Here is a 22,278-nt window from a genome sequence, read left to right on the forward strand (position 1 = left end):
GAATTTTAAATATGTAAAGTCCGAGCACCACTATTAGAATAAAACAATTAGAATTAGATTTGATTACCTGAAATATATTTTTATTCATACAGAAAATCTTTCAACTAGAAAAATTCATCAACCTAAGACTTAAAATTACACAAAGTGCATCAGATTCTCTCACTGCAGTAATAGGAACAATCCCCTGCATATAGACTCAGCACTTGCATCCTCTCCGCAGATCGTGTGTCAGATTCTGAGTCCTTTTTTCTGATAATTGCCAGTTTGAAGCTTGCATAATTCTTGCCATATGAAACTCTAATATTAATGGTTCATGCATACATACAAGATCCCATGCCAAAATCAACGAACTGATTTCTGGGCATACATATATCTATACTCATGTTGCTCTGTTCCCAGAAAGTTAAACAGAGACAGCAAAAGCTTTGCAATCCAAACCTAGTCTACAATTCAGTTGCCTGAATGATATTTACAGAAATTTTCATGATGTTGTAGAGGAAATGACAAACAAATTAATCCTCCGAACAATCTGTAAAAGCAGCAGCTTTACAAATGGGACAGGTATTCTTCGTTAACAACCATCTCTCTACGCACTCCACATGGTACTCGTGACTGCAGTTCTTTAGTGTCCCAATTTCCTCATCCTTCTTGTAGTTTTCCTGTCAATTGCAATTGCAAACAATATATACTGAATTTCTTATCTATTGAGAAAAAACATATACATAAGTATATATACTTCGTACAAAAAGAAGAATTAAAAAACTAATCAAAGCACATCAAATCAATTTTCATATAATGGGATTTCCAAATCAGGTATCCCGTATATTAAGGAGGATTGAACTTTCTAATATTCAAGCTTTGGAAATATTTTGTTTGACTCCTTTATAACTCATGACCTAGTGATGGGGCCTTCACTGCAATCTAATTACATTTGCATACTACTCATTCTAGTAATGATTTATGTCTACATCCTCCATGCATATAAAATATTTTCCAGTTAAAAAAGCAAGGATTTCGCTAGTTACAAGGCAGATTGTGCAAGTTGCTCCCTCCTGGTTTCCATCTGAAATGCATCTTTCTTTCCTCAAGCATGCTGAAATCACATCTTTAGACAATCCTGTACTGACATTACCTATTCTTTCTCCAAGAGCAAGCAGTTCCTGCAAGCAACAATAGATGTTACTTGAAAGCTACAAAAACACCATAATAAATCAAGGTGACAACTGAATAAAATAACCTCGTAGCTCATATTGTTGATATCCAGCCTCATGTCCCTATACTGATCAAAGAAATTTCTGGACTCATATAAAGATAACCGATCATCCATCATGAGTGTCTGTAAGAAAATGCAGATTAGATGTTCACGTTCAGTCAAGAAACGGCAAGAAAACTGCTATATATCTAGCAAAATTTTGGTTCACACCGTGGAAGGAGTAAGGATGGCAGAGATGGTTATATCCTCACAAAGAAAATGCAAATTCAAATTTATAAACCTTCCAGATTGAAACAGATGAACATTTGCAATTTATAATGATTGTTTACCTAATAATCACATATTTTCCCATTGATAATAGTATACATGTTCCCCAAGATGTTTGAAGACCAACTGGAGTGATTTAACATCCAATAAGTATATACTAATTTCTGGTCCCAAAAGACATGATTGTAAATTGAAAGTTGCACACCTCAGAGTTCATTCTATCAAGCGGGTTCAATGCATTTGGTTGTGATTGGAATCTCTCAGTGTCCATCCTTGAACTTATGTCTCTTAGATCGTTATGCCAACCTCCTGTAGAAAACGGTCTCGAAAATCTGGAAGCATAGGTTTCTGAAAGAAGCTGCAGACCACGTTCTGGTCGGCCTGCCTCTTGTCTGAAGTGAGAGGAACCTGACTCAGACATGTATGAAGGAATAGGCCTCCAAGAACAATGACTATGGTCGGCCCTCAAGGCCTGGGAATGGGAACCAAATGGATGAGGAGAAACTGGAATGTGATTTCTGCTTGAAATGCTATCATGATTGAACCCATCAGTCCCTACACTGCTTCCTCCAACAAAATGCCGATTCATCTCATGTCTTAACCCAGTATTTACTGCAATTATCTAAATATTTTAGTAAATATTGAAATAAGCGAGAATAAGAAGAAATGCATCATCAACTAACCTGTAGTTTGAAACCTTCCAGGAGCTGGAGGAGCAGCAGCAATATGGTTATGATTATAAGCAGTTGCATCAGAATTGAGATAGTTAATATCCATAGGCCCAGAATGATTCAACTGATGAGGTATTGGACAATAATGATGTGAAGAATAACTAGAAAAATTTCTATTTGAGTTGGATTCTAAATTAATTCTAGACCGGCTTCTCACGTTCCTTGCGGCTGCAGCATGGTCTGTACCAATTGAAAGGCTGCCACCCCTATAGCGAGGTAAGCTACTGGAACTTGTTGGGTGACATTGGTAATAGACTGGTGGTTTTCCTGACTCATGTCCATATGAGTTTGAGGAACTTCCAGCACCAAAGAATCTCCTACCACTGCCCCTCTCACCTTCTGCAGAAAAGGTGGAACTTTTCCTCTTAAATGGTCCTCTTTCAGAGTTCACTGTGTGATGAAATGAATCATCTTGAACTTCATGAATGGTATGCCTATTGTAGCAACTGGAAGGAACATGGCGAGGATCATTATCTGGGACATTGTATAACCTCCCTCCAGCTGGAATGTTAGGGAAGCAATTATAAGAAAGGCCTGGATGAGGAGAAGCATAAGAATACAGATCTCCTACTCTGGAACCTGATGAAAATTGCTCCACAACTCTGGTGTCTAATTCTCGCTGTGAATAACAATATTGTCCTCTTTGTGGGATATTATCCACTGAATAAACAAGAGAAGAACTCTCTGGAGCTACAGCCCTTCCTGCAATATATGAAAATGTTTAAAAGTGACTCTGGAGGAAATATTTTTTGAGATAAAAGAAGACTTTATTGGCATTGAGAGAAAGAATTACTGTGAAGGAGAATAAGACATTCTCCTCAGTAATAAAAGAAAAAAAGAAACCCAAAGAAGCCAAGGAAAAGAAAAAAACATAATACAAAGGCTACATGCTGTGAACAAATAAATTCCAGCTATAATGGAGATTGGAGATGCTAATGTCATGAAAGTAACCATGCACTTCGGCCACAAGGAAGCTGAGAAAGTAACCCTCTCCCACAGCTTAGAATAAGGAGTATGTCTATTGTTAAAGATTCTAGAATTGCGAGCAAGCCACACACACCATAGGCCTGCCAAAAGAATACCTTGCCAAATGGTTTGGCTTCTTTGCTCGCTCCTGTCTCTTTGATAAAAGCATTAAGCATAGTAATTACTGTTGGGGGCAAGTCCCAGTGACAACTGAACAAATTAAAAAATACCCATCCATAGCTCAAACAATGTCACAATGAAGGAACAAATGAGAGTGTGTTTCTCCTTAACATATTACAGGAGAAGGGGCCCTATAAGGATGGTGGATTTGGAGCAAGTTATTCGTGTTTTTGGGGAAATATTAATGTAATTGATGTAAGTATCAGGGGCCACTATGGCAGTCAGCAGGGCTTTATTCCTAGTTAAGAGCTTGGAAATTTAAAATTCTCTTTAGAATGTAAAAGGCCCCGTAAAAGTTAATTAATTAGTTTTTCCATAAGAAAAAATGTTACTCACAGAGGCACACTAAGGTGGGGGTGTCTAAATTCAGAAGACCTGCAACTCTATGAACATCAGAATATCTTCTTCATCTATGCAATAATGCCCATTAAGCAAAATTGAAAATTTTCTAACCATCTATATCTGATTAAAAAGGGCTCCTATGGCCCAAAGTTCCTCTATTTCTATCATCCCTTATCATCTAAAAAAACACAATGTTGAGTTGTGGCTTATTAACTATAAATTAAATGGGAGTTGAATCAAACACAACCTTACAGTATGTCGGTAGTTTATCATTCTGAGGAACACAAGAGGTGAAGGAAGGTATGGTTTGATAATAATTCTATAAGAAAATTTCTAGAGAGAGTCAAAGAGAGTTAAGTGAAACCCTTGTAACTCCTCTTACTTTTTGTCCAACTCTTGAGAAATTTGCATTACTTAGTCAACAGTATTTTTCTGGTGAAGTTATTAACTAACAATTTTATTTATAACTTGTAGCATATCTTTTAATACTGAAGGATATTTCGCCCTTCTCTGTGTTTCGTTTTTTACTTGGGAGGCTAGCAGAAAATGTTTTTTGACTATTGAAAATTTGAGAGAAATGGGAAAGATACTGGTCAATTCTTGTTATTTTTGTAAGAGGGCTTAGGAGACTTGTAATCATGTTTTGCTTTGGTGTCCTGCGATTTATAAATTGTGGACTATAGTTCATTGGGTGTTTGACATCAGTTGGGTATGAAAGGTTCAGTGAGAGAAGAAATTTGGGCATGGAAGGGCATTAGTGGCCAAAGGAAACAAGTGGATATGATTCCATTCTCTATCTTTTGGATGGTATAGAAGGAGAGGAATAGAAAAATTCTTGATGGTTGAGGATGTAAATGGTTTTGATATCCTTAAGAATAGATGGTTCTTAGACCCTTGGTTTTTTGTTACGAACTCATTCTCTTTATTTTATGGAAGATTTTGGGGACTTTGTTGATACATTGATTGACTTGTAAATTTTGTACATGAGTGACACCCCCTTGGAGCCTATATCAATGCACTTTCCACATTTTATATTTAAAATATATATATATATATTGAAGGATTTTTCAATGATATTAGTAAACTTCCACCTAACTTTATTCCCCTCAGCGAAATAAAGTGGGATTGAAAACTTCTTACATTCTTTATTTCAATTAACTCCCATATGGAATTTGATTCCATACCTATTTAACACTACCTTCTTCTACTTTACTTCAAAAATCCTAGTTCACTTTCTTGTCAAAGTAACTAGGTATCATACCTAGGATCCCTTAAGTATCATGCATTGGAAAGAAATGTGGAAAAAAGCATGCATGGGTAGGAACAAATTCTAAAATTGTATAAGGTAAAGGGTTGTCATGGGGGACAAAGTTCGCTTCTGGCATGCTGCTTAATTAAAGGGGATCACTCAGATAACAGTTTTCCCAAATATATGATATTAGACAGCACAAGAATATCTCAGTACACGAGTCATATAGAGATAATAGGGAGGAAGGAGAGTGGTATGTGGAAGTAATAAGAAACCTCAACAATTGAGAAGTCAATAATTATGAAACTCTCCTCCGTACACTCTCTACCACTACATGCAATGAGAGTAACAACCAACTTATTTGGAGACTCAATGCTAGGTCTTTCTCGATCAGATTATTCTATAATTATTTGACTAAAAATGGGATTCTAGACACTAGTTTTTCTTTTCGGCAAATCTTAAAGGTTAATACTCCACCTAAAATTGCTTTCTTTGAGTGAGAAGCAGGTCGTGGATGTATCCTTACTATTGAAGAACAGATGTTTCTTATGTAAGAGGGAGATGGAATCCTGTAATCATATTTTCCTTTTGCCCGTTTGTGTATAAATTGTGAATCTTGGTTTATGAGTTACTCGGAATCCTATATTTTGGATAGGATGCAAAGAGAGGAATAGGAGAGCTTACGAGGAGTTAGAAGATAATTTAATAAGGTCGGAGATAAATGATTTCAGATCCTGGTATTTGATTATGGATCATTCTCTTTACACAATGGAGGATTTTGAGGATTTTATTGATATTTTAATTGACGTGTAAGTATTCTTTGTAAATGGGTTGACACCATTTGGTGCTTGTGAATGATTGAATCACACCATATTTTTTATTTAAAAAAAATAGTGTGCTTTGATTGCACCAAAAAAAATAAAACACAGTTGCATCACACAATCATAAAGCATAAATATATATGCCCAATATAAATTCCATCAATAACGTGTTCTATCGGAAGAAATCACAAGAGTACTTGTAGACCCTAATTTTATCTTACCACTTATCTTACCCTGTTTTTAAGATAACAGGAGAAATATAATATTAACAAGCACCAATGAGGTGCTAACACATCCAAAGGGTTTTACAAATGATCAGACAGCAAAATATCTATAAGGTTTCTCAAATTCTCTCCATTCAAAATAGAACGCCATATAGAAAAATTACTCTGGGTACGGTACCAATAAGCTCTGGTTCTATCAAAAGAACCAGGTGTCCTCATAAATCCTCTTTTTCTTTTCTCTAAATAACCCAAAAGATATGATTAGGTATAGGAATTAAGAATTTCTTTTCTCTGCTTAACTCCAAAGGGCTCTTTGCTGTTAAGACTTTTTACATGCATCTAGTGAATAAGAATGAAACTAGTATGGAGCTGCTTGCAAAGCTGGTCTGGAGGTAAATGCGTCGCCTAGGGTGGGTGGATCTTTTTCTGCTTGGGAGACTGCTAGGGAGTGTAACCTAACTTCGGAAAAGTTGATTAAGAAGGGAAGAGTTTCGGTTAATGGCTGCTGTCTATATAAAGAGTGATGTAGAATTGTGTGACCATATCTTGCTGTAGTATCCATTTTCCTTTCGTTTATGGATATTAGTCTATTGTTTGTTGGGTACCAATTGGATAACATCTGGTTTAGTGTGGAACGAGATTAGGGCAACGAAGGGAGCCTGTAGGGATAAGAGGTCTGGATATGTTCTGGGGTATCTGAAAGGAAAGGAATAGGAAAGCTTTTTGAGGACACTGAGTCAAATTTTAATAAATTCAAAAAACTTTGTTCCAGACCCTTTTTTGATTAAAGGTCATCCTCTTTGTCCTTTTTAGGATCTTGGGAACCTTAGATATTTTGCTTAACAGGTAAATCTTGTACACAAGTTGCACTCTCTTGGTGCTTGCGAATTGATGATATTTTTTCTTTCAAATTGCTCGCCTAATTCAAGCCCATAGCTCCTCTGCTACCAACCGAAATCAAACAAAGACAAGTTGAGAAGACCTAAAGGAGAATCTCACAACCTTCTACTCTCCAAAAACCAAAAATGAAGATGGTTGGGGAATTTTTATTCCTATAGGCACATAGGAGGTCCATTGATAAATTTCTTTCCTTTCTTCCTAACACTTTTTGTGGCCAAATCCTTTTCGAAGCTCCTTCCATGAAGAAAAGAAACAATCTTGGGAGATGTCATGCTCTCACATATCTACTTCCATGGAATTTGAAGGCCTGTTCACTCTGATCGCATATGCTGTGATGTGATTTCACTTAGAACTTTCTATCTTTGCTAGGGATCACATTGGGCAGCTCATCTTTTGATGGATCCATCTGGCATTTGGATAACAATGCCATCAAACCAAAGAACTCAATCTCCCTGCCATTAAGATTTCTAGAGTGTTGAATATTCCAAGTCACTTGGCTATCCGAAATGAATTCTAATAAGTCATAAACTGCCACATTTTCGTTATTGATCAACAAAAAAACCATCAAATGCTCAATGTTCTATCTCCACAACCACCTATCCTCCCAAAATTCATGTATCTTCAGAAATACCATATAAAACCACCTGATCTGAGAACAAGCCCTAAACATTCTTATCCATCTCCATAAATTAGTTCCATAGGTAATCTCCATCAACACAATTCCTACGACACCTCCCCTTCAGTTCCATACTTAGCTTCTTATTACCTCCCACCAAAGTTGACCCTTGCACGTTATAAACTTACGCATGCTAAGCTAATAAAAGCCTTTTCATCTTAGCCAGAGATCTAATGGCAGGTTCCCCTACCATGGGGCTGGTCCTCAACATCACCTCATTGCAACTACTAAAACCTTTATTTTACCCATACTATTACAATGAATACCAAATCCAAAAAAATATATTTCCTAATTTGTTTAGGAAATCTAAGAAACTAAATCTCCTCTGCATGGCAACAGGACACCCAGAATGGATACTGGCAAACTCATAGATGTATTGTCCATGGATAGTAGGAGGACAATTAATGGGATTTAATGTCTCCCTTGCAATGTAAACAATGGTTTATAAAAATTTTCCCTCCTCAAGATGTCTAAAGCAAAAACTTAAAGGGATCTTAAAGCTTCATATTGGAGTTCAATTAAAAAAAGATGCTAAGATATACAATAGTCCGTTAGTGGAGAAAAGTTCAATAGCCTTCTTGAACCATATAAGGAATCTTTCTTAGATTTTCCTAACCTCAAATCATTTCTAAAATGTCAATAAAATGAAAGAATTTGAGGATTGTCAGCAAAGACACTGAACAAGGAATATATAAAGTCAACAAAGAAATCCAGTACCCATGTGAATATTAGAATGTTCAGCTGTCATATTATTGTGGTTCCGATCTCGACCCATCTCAAATGATTGCAATATGTGGGTTAGACGTCTCCGTTCTATAGCCCCCACAATACAATATTTCACATTCTACAGCCAAGATCTGCAAAAACACCAATATGCATTTGCATAAATGAATATCGATGATCATTAGTGTCATAAATACAAAAAAAATCTTCATAACACAAGCTTACATGAATAAGTAAGAAAATTAATTGGCAAAGAAATGCTATCCTTATCATGAGTTCAAATCTGAGAGAAAAAGAAAAGTAACCAATAGATTTTTGCTCCAAAGAATTAGTTTTTCTAAGAAACTTCCACAGAAAATTAAACTGCTCTATAGAAGTCAGCCACATAGTAAGGTCTGTTAATATAGCACAAAGGACGGAATTGCTACTACAATAACTACTAAGGTTTAACTATGACACAAATCTCTCAAAGGCTTGTTCAAACTAGTCAGACTACAAACGAAAGGAACCAAAACAATAAATTCTGGTTAGCAGAAAACACCTCCTTTATTTGTTCTCTACCCTTCATGACAAAATGAAAGAATTTCCTATATTGGTAAAAAATATCTTCCGAGAGAATAAAATTAACATAGCCCTAATGATTGCCCCAGTAGAGGAAAACATAGGAAAAAAATCTCAAAATATGGATTCACAAAATATCCAATGGTTACAAGGGGAAGATATTTGTCAGAACTTTCCTTCAAGTTACTGCAGCAGTAACTGAAATGTTAAGTGAAGCATTCTGTTATGTTCTTGATAAAAGTAAAACTTATCCAACCACCTCTGGACATAAACATATGCCACCAAAGGGACGGAACTTTTTCCATTTATTGAGAAGAAACAAACAAGTGCCGTGGCAATACACCAATAAGATCACTTGGTTAGCAACTGTTCTTCAAATTATTGTCTACAAGATTTCATATACCACTAACTCATTTGCTTCTAGAGTTACTTTCAACTTCAAAATCTTGAGAAAATCATCAGATGCAGAAAGAGGAACATGCTAGGAGCAGTGCAGTCACTTGTTGACGGTAATTTTACGGAAGGCTTGATGTTTTATCATCAGATGAAACTTTGAAACAATTTCAGATGCACTCATAAATCCACCATATTTGGAACACAAAGTCACTATTTACCAGCAAAATGATAATTCAAAGGAAATGGTATAACTACAATGCTAAAGAAAGGTTGGGCGAAAAAATAATCAGGACAGGCATAGAGTATAATAATCTTATCAATTGATAAATCCAACTTCATTTGCACACAGATTTTATCATTTTCCCAACAAAACCATAACCCATTAATGCCTCATAGAAGCACAAGGACATGACCATTGCACAAACTTGAACAAGTATCCAAGTAATCATCTTGCTCATCAAATTCAATTCAGTAGCCATGTGAATCCTAAAGACATAGTTTGGGAACAACACTTCTCTGGATGAGTAATTGCCTCCATCAGTGCAGATTCCAATCACATAGTGACTATACTCTCTCATCTCATGGAATCAACAACCTATATTTAACATTTTATTGCTTCAAACTATGGGCAGCATATAAAAGGAGACAAACAGCAAGCCTTTCATCATTTAGGCAAGCAAGTTTTAAATTAAGAAAATTCTGCACAGGATTCAGAGATATCATATTTTCTGGCTGTATCATACAGTCTCTTACAGCACCCCAAGATTTAGATTGCAACTGATTACAATAACCACTTTCTTTCGGGAATCCATGGTATGCAATAATATTAGTAAATTGATGGCAGAATGGATCACTTAATATTTGCAGAATTCATGATAAAACCTCCTTGGAAAAGTCATCAAAATATTTTATGATAAAACGCCTAGGTTGCCCCATGGATTCTAATGAAATCGTAAATCATGTGAGAGAAATCATACCACAAGAGATATTACAATTTCATGCAAGAAAATCGTCTTAGCTCAGCATGAGGTAATGTGAATATAAAAAGCAAACTCGGTTCTTTCACACCCTAGAATAATCATCACAAATGGAGAGAATGCACCTCAAGACATACACTAGTTCTATGGCCATATCGTCTTTGAGATCAACAGTTTTTACAAGATAAATTTGGGAAACCCTCCAAGCTTGCAGTAAGTCAAGTATCTTTGTTGTCTCCATTGTGAAGAAGATGTTATAAAACCCTTCCTTTTAATCAAAGTAAAAAAGTTATTGGACTTACTGCAATTTTTCAGCAGCAAATAAGTGAATTCTAGCATGTAATTGCCGTTAACCTTGTATGAATAAAGGATTTAGAAAATGTAAATCCTTTCTTCTCGGATCAGTTTTCTCAAAAGCGCCTCCAATGCAACACTATTGCATTTTAGCTATATACTGACATGGATGAAATTAACTATCTATCTATTAGATCACATCCATCATTTAGAGAACCAGCTACTAAAACTCCAACTTCTAAGTGAATGGATAAGTTGGAGAAAAGGACCTGCAATGGCAAAATTTCATAGATTAAAGAGTAGATAAACTAGATGTTCACATTCCTTTTTTTTTAATAGAAAAATAGGTATTATTGAGAAAAATATGAGAACATTATAAAGAAAATGACGGATAAGTTATCCAGCTGAAGCAGAAGAGAAAGAACAAAACAGAGTAAAAATTAGATAACAAAGAAAATATAACAGATCACATGACTATAACATCCCAGCTCTTATAAAGGATAGTAAGAGCCTTGTCCCACAGGGAAGCCATAAAATTCATTTTTTCCCAAATAAACATGTCTAGCAAAGATTGGTTGTTAGATGTTTGCCAATTTCTTTCTAATCAAATTGTCCAAAGACCTGCAAACAACATTAGTTGCCATAGTGGTCTAGCCTTCTTCCTGCCACAAACCACCAATATTAATGTTGATGAAACAATCCAAAGGAGTGACCCACGATAAGTTAAATGTGTCAAATAAATAATCTGTTCTATAACTTCCACACCACCTCACATTGTAGAAAGAGATGATTATGCGTCTCTCATCCTTTATGACACATTATACACATGTCAGGCTTACGAACTTGCAACAGCTTGTTGGTGTTTAGCCAATTAATAATTGCTGCCCATACGAAATTCTTCACTTTTTAAAGGAATCTTGACTTGACAGAATGCTTTGGTGAATATGCTATGATAACAATAAGGGTTTTTAGGTATGTGATCAAAAAACGATTTATACGTATATGTACCTGATGATTCAAGACTCCATACCCAACAATTAGGCTGCTGAGAGGATTGAAAAGGTTTTGATAAGCTTAACATGGTAAGAAGCTCATCAGTTTCTCTTTTGTTCAAACTACGAAGAAAATGAATATTCCAAGTACGAGAATTGTTGGAGAAGCAAAAAAACTGGTGCATCGGGGTTTTATGATAGGACGATATACAAAAATGATGGGAAAATTGGGAGTTGAAGAGTCAGTTGCCCCTCCAAAGACCCTCTAAATGTTCACATTCGTTTAGAGGCCCCATTTGTAATACTGGAAGAATTTGGTCATTGCACATACATAAGAATTTTATGATGACTATTTAGCAAAAAGGAAATGGAAGGAGAGAGAGAGAGAGAGAGAGAGAGAGAGAGAGAGAGAGAGAGAGAGAGAAGTGGTATTTGTGGATCTAGAATGAAACTGATGAATCAGTTAGCTCCAAACACTGTTTTCAGGCAAACTGGAAAGGGATGTGGGCTCAACAGCAAGCAAGTTCACTCATTTTGGAAGCAGATCTTATTCATTTATCTGTCCCTGTTAATAAATCAAACATTTTCAAATGGAAAGAAAAAAAGCTTTCAAGTAATCTCAAATGAAGAAAGAAGAGTTAAAACAATAATCCTTGCATCATAAACAAATATGCATTTTACGAATCACCTAAACCTACATGAAGATTAAAAAAACGTGGAAGTGAAGCAATATTATTTCTTCTTTTGATAAAGAAAAGTTTATTAGAGAGAAAGAGAAGTTATAAAAGAGGAGAGCAATAGATATCGTCCAACCAGTAAAAAAACAAGAGAGAGAGAGAGAGAGAGAGAGAGCACAAAGCCTTAAGAGAAAATAGAGATCTAATCCCTTTGTAATGTAGATAGAAGCATCGCCCTAAAGAAACCATGGGGTTTAGCTCAAAGAGACATGAAGATCATCCTATTCCAAACCATATGAAGCATCTAAGAACATGTCCTCCTTTAATTGCAAATTGAACTCAATTAATTTGAGCCTAAAACATATGAGGTAATATTCAAATAGATATTTCAAAAAAAGCTAATTATTCAAATAGTGGTAGAAGAAACCAAATTGGATTTGTTTTCCCCTAGAGAGAACAAAAAAAAGAAACTGAACTTAAAAAGAATATTTGAGGCCTATGACAGCCACTTAAAGCAAAAGATATTTGAGCTGGGATATAAACGATTACTTTAAGCAATTTCTAAACTTTAGAAAGTTGAATATCTGTTTCAAAAATTCATTTTGTTGAAAAGAGAAAAGGCAAAAGGATTAACTCTTCTCAAGAGATATAAACACTGCTCTTCACCTGGAGAATGAAAGAAAAGTAGAGATGTTATAAATGGCCCAATGGTTCCAATAAGTATACTTTATAAAAGCAAGGAACATGAAAGAAGCAAAACTTAAGCTATCTTGATTTCCATAAAAATGGTCTGAAAATGTTTTCTTGAGAAAATTAGAGCAAAAGGAAAAGAAAATAATTTTCTTGAAGTGTTTGGCTTATAATATTTCCTCTGAAACCCTTAGGTTATAGCATGTTAAACCCTTTTCACCTTGAATTTCCTATGAAATGTGCATGATTACTCTTGAAGGAACATTTATTTGTAGGGAAAAAAGTTAGTGGTCAACTCCACAGGCTTTCTTTCAAACCAAATACAAAGAAAGTGAAGGGAAAAAGTCTACTTTCACTTGTTTTCCTTTTCAACCAAATGGAAAGAAGGAAATGCCAAAATCTTCGATTTCTTTTAAGTAAGATAGCCTGCTTGATAAAGAGTTCAGCCACAGAAAAATTATGCTGTCACAAAAAGCTTTCCAGAATGTAAATCTTTTGTCTTTAGTCACTTAAAAGTTCCCTAAAGACCAAGTTTCCTGAAGAGTCTAAAATGATTTGGTAAAGCCTGAAAAAGATAGTCTAAAGTTAGCAAGAAGATAGTAAATTTGAATAAAAGAATTTCCCAGCAAAAACCAAAAGCTTAAACTTCACAAATAATAACTGAAAAAAGAACAAGACAATCAGATGAAACAGTTTTTCCATTAAAACCAGTAACTCACCGTCTTTCCAGAGTAGTTGCTGCCATTTTCCTACAATATAATAGTTTATTTCAAAAGGTCCCCTTTTTGTAAAATGTTCCCTAAATCTCAAAAGAAACAACATATAACCATTTCTCCCCAAGATCTACATTAATATACATGAACCTAAAGAGAACCATTTTTAACTTGTCTACTTAGGCAAACAAATGATAAGGAATTCTTTCTCCTCTCCCACACAATCATAAAAGACTGTCATCTCCAAACTCCATAATTTCCAAAATGTCAATCTTCGGTATAAAACACACCCAACAATATGAATGTCAAATCACCTGTTAGCAGGTCACTTCCATAATAGTATCCATAAATTAAACCTATTAATCATTTTGTAGATTTTTGAATATATCAATCAGGAAATATACTCTGAGTCTATCCATGTTTTGAACATAAATTATCTGCTGCTTTGTTGGATCAGGGCCCTTCTTTTGGAATTATTTTTCTTTAACAGAGGGGGCAGTATACCAACCGATTTTTCAAATCTGCACTAGAATGTTTTTTTCTATTCCCTGTATCAGCATACTTGTATCTTTTCTCCTCTGTCATCCTATTAATAACCAACCTACAGATAACTAACATGGTTTTCTGCATATATATGCTTTCTATATTCCCTTATTTTTCCAGGAATATTTATAAAATTTAACAAACGCATCTCTTGTGCGTACTGAGCTTATAGTGCATAAGTAAATCTCATGTTCAGTAGATTATGCATTAGATTCTTTCATTCATAACGATTAGCAAACAGAACATTCAATGTTTCTCTATCTCCAATCCTCTAGTATACGATAAGCATACACTGTTATAGGGCTCTTGTAGTACTTTCTTTATGTAATTAGAATATATAATCCATCAACTGCTATAATGGCTTGTCCATCTCTTTAGTGTTTTGACTAACTCTAGCAAAAAGCATAAGGTCACAAAAAACTAATATTTTTATTCAGAACTAGTACAAATACACAAAGTGATATTGAGATCTCTAAGAAAATATACAATGTTAGTAAGATTTCAAGAAAGGACTAGAGAGATACAAATATGTCCATCAGAGTGGAGAGACATCTAATTTGCAATAGAGTAGGATGATAAAATCACTTCTGAATCCAACATTCTTGAAATATAAATAAAATGGAAAACAAAACTTTCCAAATACTAACATCCCATCAACATGTTGGTTTATCTCCTTAGGCCTTGCAAAAAACTACTGATTGAATCTGCAATAGCCCTTCTATCCTAAATTCCAAGATTTCTCTACCCTTGCCTCGCAAAGCCTGAACAAAGTTCCATGTTTGAACCATCATCAGAATCTTGATGTCTAAAGAAAGTGAAAGAAATGGAACCCATTTCCCCTCTAAAGAACTGTCAATTTCAATAAAATCCACATCAGCAAAAAGGCACCAAATGAAAAAAATCTGGAGGTAAAAGATAAGCAGCATGCTGCCAGAAGACATAGCTCCACACCTGTTTGTCATAACTTTTAGAAACAAGGTTTTTTTTCACAATAAAGAATGCCTCTGTTCCATAGTATTTCTTCCTGTACAGAAAAATGAGTCAGCCCACCTCAAAATTCTTAATCTTTTCCACTGGCTTTTCACATAAAGTTATATGAAGATTAAACCCCTTTGTTTTCTGTTTCAAATTTCATCTTCATATTGACACTACTACAACTTAAAAGTAAAATATACTGATTGCAACTATAGATATTAATCAAGGCCAAATTAACTAGAACAATGATAAGTTATGCTGCTTATCAAATACCAAATGTCAAGTATAACAACTTAAAATTATGAATTTTATTGCATTAATACAATACTACTGATAAAATAAGAAAGAGGCAAAATAAGTAGTGATGATGAATTTTTTACTGAAGAGTTAATATGAGAAATAGGTACCCACTCATTGCATGATATGGTAAATAAATGATGAAAATAAAAATAATTATTTATGCATTCGTACACCAGTCACACATAACCCTTTCTCATCTCTCCCCATCCTCCAATCTTATCCGGTGTCTACCTCATCAACAATTTTCTTTCATCTGAATAAATATTATTAATTCATAAAGGAGGATTTTTAGCAAGGGAGATCGTCTAAATCCGAAAGAACAAGAACATTAAATATCTTACCGTTTTGTTTATCTACATATTGAAAAGAACAAAAACATTAAATATATAAACAAGGCACCAAGGACGTGCCATGCACTTATAGAATAGAAACTTACAACGTTATCAAAATGTCCATGAGATCCCTAACATCCTCATTAAAAGTAAGATGTCGGGAACCATGAATCCCTAACTCTACCAAAAGGGCAACATCCTTGAAAGTCCTTCTGTTCCTCTATCTTCAGATAACAATGTAGTCACAGAGTTATTACAGAGATGAATTTTTCCCTCCAGTCAACTGCTGCGCCTCAATGTGTTTCAATGAGAACTAGCTAGCTTTTTGACCAGTGGCATTTCTTTTTTTTAAAAAATAAAAGGTGAAAGTATTATTATTTACAAAGGTACTAAGGGAGTACCACCCAGTTACAAAGAAATTACAAGTCAATTAGATGGTCTATGACGCATCCCAAATCTTCCCAATGTAATATGTCATGACCAAGTAAAATGGAACCAAAGGTATATAACTATCTATCATTGATGTTTACAAAATCCGTTTCAATGCCCTCAAAAACTCTAGTATTCCTTTCCTTCCACACAATCCAAAAAATGGTAAGTGGAATAAAAAATAAATGTTTTTTCTTACAAAAACCTGTCCATGCCCATAATTCTTTACAAACGTTACCCGCCATTACCCAACTCACCCACATCATACTGATAACCGCCATCCATAAACTGTGTGTAACCGGACAAAATAATAGTATGTGGTCACATGTTTCCTCATCAGCCTTGCATAAGTAACATCGGTTTGCAAGAAAGTTGTCCCTCCTCTTTAACATGTCAATAGTCAAGATACTTCCTCTAGACACTTCCCAAGAAAGAAAGCTATCTTAGGGGGAGCTGAAATTTTCCAGATTTGTTTAAATAGGGCTGTCACATTGATACCATCGTCCTCCTTATCTATAAAAGTGTAGTAGGAATTCACTGAAAACCCATTATTCTCATCCAACTTCCAAGTCCTCCTATCCTTCCTATTGTTCAAATTAATACCAGCCAGCACATTGAGTAAACTGCAGTAGTTCGAGTGGCATTTCACCTCTAACCACAACTCATTTGCTCATTCTCACCACAAATACCCCCTATTTTTTTAAATAAAAAGTATGTACATGTATTAATATTAGCACCTAGGGGGTGCTTGTCCATTTACAAAAGTTTTAGGAAACAATCAGATTACCAACAAGGTTCCATAATTCCTCTAAAGAATGAAGAGAGTGACCCAACAAAAAAAAAAACTAAGGGTCTGGAACCATCTATTATTAAGTAAATTAAACCCACCAGCATCATCAACCTCATCAAACGCCCTTTTGTTTCTCTCATTCCACACAACCCAAAAGATAGTGACTGGAATTAGTTCTGTTTGCTTCCTTCTGCCACTCAAATCGTTCCACACCCAAATTTCATCTCTCGTTGAACCTGATGTCGCCCAGCTGATACCAAGAAGGCTATAGATCATAATCTATAGTTTACAAACCACTAGACACCAGAGCAGGACATGGTTACAAGTCTCCTCCACCCTCTTGCAAAAGTAACAGGCATTTAACATGATCTTACCTCTTACCTCTTCTTCTAAGCTTATCAATAGCCAGAATACACACCCAGCTAGCCTCCCATATGAAAAAAGAAACATAAGGTGAAATTCTAGCCTTCCAAATTTGTCTGTACGGGAGAGAGTAGCTAATGTCATCATGCTTGAAGAGCTGCCTATAGAAAGACTTAACTATAGAAGATTCATTCTTAATATGACTCCAGAAAGGAATGTCATTGCTACCATCCAGCTTAACACAGGAAAGAATCCTTAGTAAGCTCTCGTATTCCCCAATCTCCCAGTCATTCAAATATCTCTGCATTAAAACCTGCCATTCTAGTGCTCTAACTACACTCTCCACAACCGCATCACAAATCTTGACCTCTCTCACCACGGACACCCTGCCGCCAATCTTATCAATAATGAAACTAGCCATTACCCAGTTAAAGTGAAGAAACTCAAATGTAATTCACTAAAGGCAATAGGAGAAAGGACACCACAAAAGAAGATGACTCAATCTCTTAGCCAAGGAAATAAAAGAGATGAGTTTTTTCTATGCTTATCACCATAGATATCCCGGCAAGCCCGAATCTCATTAGTAATGAAACTAGCCATCAGCCACCTCAAGCGAAGAAACTCAAAAGGCAACGCATCAAAGGCAATAGGAGAAAAGACACCACAAAGGAAGATGACTCAATCTCTGAGCCACTCTCTAGCACATACAGCACCCATTGCGCATAACCTTCCCTCTTTTCTTGATATTATCAATAGTAAGAATCCTCCCTTGCACTATCTCCCAAGCAAAAAAACCAATCTTGTATTACAAATTAAGCATCCAAATATGCTTCAAGGAAAACTGTAACGGGTAAGGGAGGGCTGAGCAAAGTGCATTAGAAGAACTTCATAGAGAAGGGTCCACTAGCACCCAAATTCTAGACGATCTTGTCCACCAAAGATAGATGCATATTATATAGGGAAAGGAGATGAAGGAGACAAACAATTTCTTCTTTCTCTCAATCACTCAAATTTCTTCGAAGGTCCACAATTGCCACATCTTGTGACCAGCAAATATGGAGAAGTAGTCCATCACAGTAGCCTCCTTATTTCTTGCCAAATAGAGCACATAAGAAAGTTGTTGATACAGAGAGGCTCCATCATACAAACATCTTTCCAAAAGCCTATACTCTTCTTGGAGCTTACTGCCATTCCATTGAACTCAACCCAACCCAAGTTAAATTTCTTTCAAAATCGATTAACCCTAAGAATCCAATGTCACATAGTGGAACATTGCCCTCATTATCACCCCAAAGAAACAACACTGAAGACCCCTTAACTTTTTTGTCAGAATATGTGAGGAAACAAGGAGAAGAAATAGATGTGTAGATTAGACAACATGCACTTGAGATGAGTGAGCTTGCTTCTTGGATAGAAATCCTTTCCACCAGCCAATCTTTACTCAAATCTAGACATTCTTGGTTCCAAAATAACTGTCTTTGAAATTTGCACCCAAAGGCAACCCCAATATTTTGAAGCTAATATGGACACCTTACACCCCATAATATGGGTAAACCTTTCCATATCCAATCCCTTCCCAAGAAGGACCATCTCTGACTTGGCCAGATTAATCTTCAGTCCTGCAACAACTTAAAAACATAGAATAATGCATTTGATATTAAGGAAGGACTTACTATAAAGCCTGCAAGATAAGAGAGTGTCATTAGTTAATAAAGAAAAAAAAGGGAAGGCACCTATGCCACCGTCTCCTACTCTGCCACAATCGACCTGAATTATCTGCAACTCCTCATGTTTAACAGCTAACCTATTGAGGGCTTCAATCACAAGGATGAAATGCAAGTGGAGAAGGAATCCTCCTACGTAAAATCCTTTGTGATGCAGAACAACAAGATCTTATTTGGGAATAAATTTTCTATCATTATTATTTTTTTATTTTTAAGATTATTTAAATTTCTTTTGGCATTATAATATTTTAGTTTCATTTTATGTAAATTTTTTAAATATTAAAGGAACTAATCTTTTAGATTTTCTCTTTTATGATGTCTATAAAAAGGTCATAGCTACCAACAAAAAGAAGAAAAAATGAATAAATTTTTTTTCTGTTACGGTTTTATTCCCTATTATCTCTTTCTTTGTTTGTTCTTCTAGTTGTTATTGTCTCTAATCTACCTCATTCATTCTACTTCTCCTCATATTTCTTCACCTTGATCCCCAATTTTCTTGCTTATCTATATTCTGTTTCTCACATAAATTTCCTCTATTTTCTGAATTATCTGCAGGACAGTTAGTTTAGCCGCCATTCGTCCTAAATCAGTTGGTATCAGTGTCCAACTTTTATCTCCACTTTCCACAATTTTTATACTGCAACAGAAAACAAAAGAAAAAGAGCCTCAAATTTTCTCATTATAACATATTTGTTAGATTGCACATCAGAGTCACTTTAGAGCACATTAACTTTAACTCGATTTGAAATCCAATAAATTTTTTGTCATAATTTATTATATAATTTGTCCAATTACATATAATGTTTTGTACCATATTTTTGTTCATATGGATGTATAAAAAGCATCGAGATATATCCACAATCAATTTGTATCTAATGTCAACATATTAATATTTTTACCTATGTTAAAAACTCTCTTAGTAGTCATTGCATATATGAAAAACTGTTGTCAGTTAAATATTGAATATGAAATATACATACTCAGAAATTTAGGAAATCTTAGGATGCTTTGCAAGAATTAATGATTGAGTTGAAAAGCATAATTAACACTTCTCTCATAACCACCGGTAGCAGCACAAGAATTTGCCATCATTAGCAATTAGAGACATCTAGAAATTGCCTTCCATCAACAAAAGCATGCCAAGGCTCTTCAACCATACTGCTCATCATCCACCCAAGTCTTCTAGCTAACGCCTTAACAATGAGCTTGTAAACACAGTCAACCAAGCCAATGGGTCTAAATCGTTTATAAAAAGCACCTTCAACTTAAGGTATGAGAACCAAAAAGGAAGATTTAAGGCTAGAAACCGTAGAGAAACCATCAGGACATGAGACCTTTATCCCCTTTCGGCTCCTTCTTTAAGTCTTAAAAATAATTTATTTTGCATTTTTTTTCTCAAGAAAAATTGTTTTCTTTATCTACTTCCTTTTTCTCAAGCACATGACTCCAAATCTTGTTATGACTACCAAAAGAAAATTTGTTATAAATGAAATACATTTTTGTCGAAATTTCTGCCTAACAGAAGAAATGATAGTGAGAGGTGCATCTAGCCAAAGGAATCCAGTATTATCACTCACAATCACAAATGAAAGTAATCCATTAGAACTTGGAAATAGAAGTTATTAATTGCCAAAAAAAGTCTGCAATCCAGCTGCATGGATATAGCACTTTCAGTTAATTTCCTCACGTCTTCATTTGTTAGGGAAATTATTTACTACCATTATATTAACATCTTAAACCAACATGGCTTAAGAGACAGTTTATGTGAAAAGGAAGTGGGCAGAAAAGAAAGGATGCTTTCTCTGAATAAAATTGTTTGCATTTCATACTAATTTCCTTATGTTATCCACAACAGAAGCTATTTTTTAAGGCTAGTTAATGAACTTTATCCAAATAGCAAAATATGATAATTAGGATATAATATAATAAAGCTAAAATAAAAAGTAGCCATACAAGTATAATGACGTTTACAGAGAAAGCTTGATCTCAAATACATGCAACCTCCAGTTTACAACCAATTAGAAGAAAAGTAACCGTATTACCAGTATTACACAATGATCAACGTTTATTCATAATAGGCAGAAAGAGAGATACAAAAGCAAAGTGACTGAACACTAAGAAGAAAATTCTGATATATGTGGTAGTTCCACAAATGAAGCAGCCAGTGAGGCGCCAAAAAAGACGCCACTAATGACCCAGTAAAATCAAAGATAAAAAAACAACTGACATCTCAAATCGACTTCCCCATAAATGAAAGTAATAACCAATGGATCGCCTATTCAACAACCATAGTTAATTTTTTGCAACGTCATTAGCACATTAAGAGGAAATAATCCAATTGATGGAATTACAATAAATATGATAACAAAATTTAAAAATAATAATAATAAATAATAGTATACAAGAAAAGAAATACAAACTACAGGATGATCAAATTCAGAAACCAAGATTGCATTGCGAAATACCTAGAAATTCCATATTAAAATGTCACAGGAACCAGGAAAAAAAGAAAAGAAAAGAAGAGAAAGCAAAGAATCATCACGATATCTTAACCAGATATTTAACCAAACAAAAGAAACACACCATTGTATCGCATCATAACCATATAAAAACTGCAACGAACAGAAAAAAGGAAGAATCATATAGGCAACCAAAATTCCATAATTGCAAATAAAGCGAACAAAAAAAAGGTTTCACAAAATTGAAACAACAAAGTGAGGAAACGTTTACGCGCAACAAAGGATGGAGTTTGGCCGATCAATCGGCGGATGATCAGAAAACGATGATTCTTTAGCAGGGAGTTACCTCTTCACTGTCCGATTCGACGTTGAGTCGTCGATGGTCAAATGATCTTGCGGTTGAGAGAGAGCGATGAAGAATTACAGGTGGCCCTTTTGGTGGAGAAAGTAAAATAGCAGCGCCTGTTTGTTTGTTGCTTTTATAAAGCAAAAAGTGCCAAGAAAGATCAACGCTGATGGGCTGCTTATTTTATTATTGGATAATTCGTAAATTTGTCCTCTGAATTTTGCCCTTTTTCTTATTTTGGTAACTAAGTTTAAGATTCTTAGAAGTAAGCACCTACTTTTTAATTATTTTTCAATTTGGTCCCTCAATTAAACTAACAGTTAGATAGAAAGGAATTTATGGAGCAGATGCCATGCGGCCGCTTTGTAGATGCCGTGAGGAATCGTAAACAATGATGTGTTGTTTTGTGTGACAGAAAATTGTTC

At 35.1% G+C, this 22,278-nt stretch overlaps 1 protein-coding gene across 6 annotated transcripts; it reads right to left on the minus strand.

The window, feature by feature from the left end:
• Nucleotides 1-33: 33 nt before the first annotated feature.
• Nucleotides 34-22,013, minus strand: LOC110814540 (uncharacterized). 6 transcript variants are annotated; one of them, XM_088212407.1, is made up of 9 exons: nucleotides 21,854-22,007; nucleotides 10,581-10,789; nucleotides 10,364-10,494; nucleotides 8,287-8,426; nucleotides 2,164-2,913; nucleotides 1,686-2,092; nucleotides 1,238-1,336; nucleotides 1,026-1,160; nucleotides 34-659 (listed from the first exon to the last, which is right to left on the minus strand). In XM_088212407.1, the coding sequence occupies exons 4-9, from the start codon at nucleotides 8,342-8,344 to the stop codon at nucleotides 513-515; spliced, it is 1,596 nt and encodes a 531-aa protein (XP_088068533.1). In that variant the 5' UTR covers nucleotides 8,345-8,426; nucleotides 10,364-10,494; nucleotides 10,581-10,789; nucleotides 21,854-22,007; the 3' UTR covers nucleotides 34-512. The 6 variants fall into 6 exon arrangements, with proteins under 6 accessions (XP_088068533.1, XP_021897715.1, XP_021897718.1 ...); XM_022042023.2 differs by lacking the exons at nucleotides 10,364-10,494; nucleotides 10,581-10,789; nucleotides 21,854-22,007 and adding exons at nucleotides 14,783-14,984; nucleotides 15,087-15,159; XM_022042026.2 differs by lacking the exons at nucleotides 10,364-10,494; nucleotides 10,581-10,789 and having other exon boundaries at nucleotides 21,854-22,013.
• Between the last annotated feature and the right edge of the window lie 265 nt (nucleotides 22,014-22,278).

The sequence above is a fragment of the Carica papaya genome, chromosome 2 (assembly GCF_054855325.1).
Source record: "Carica papaya isolate Zhongbai chromosome 2, ASM5485532v1, whole genome shotgun sequence".
Taxonomy (NCBI): Eukaryota; Viridiplantae; Streptophyta; class Magnoliopsida; order Brassicales; family Caricaceae; genus Carica; species Carica papaya.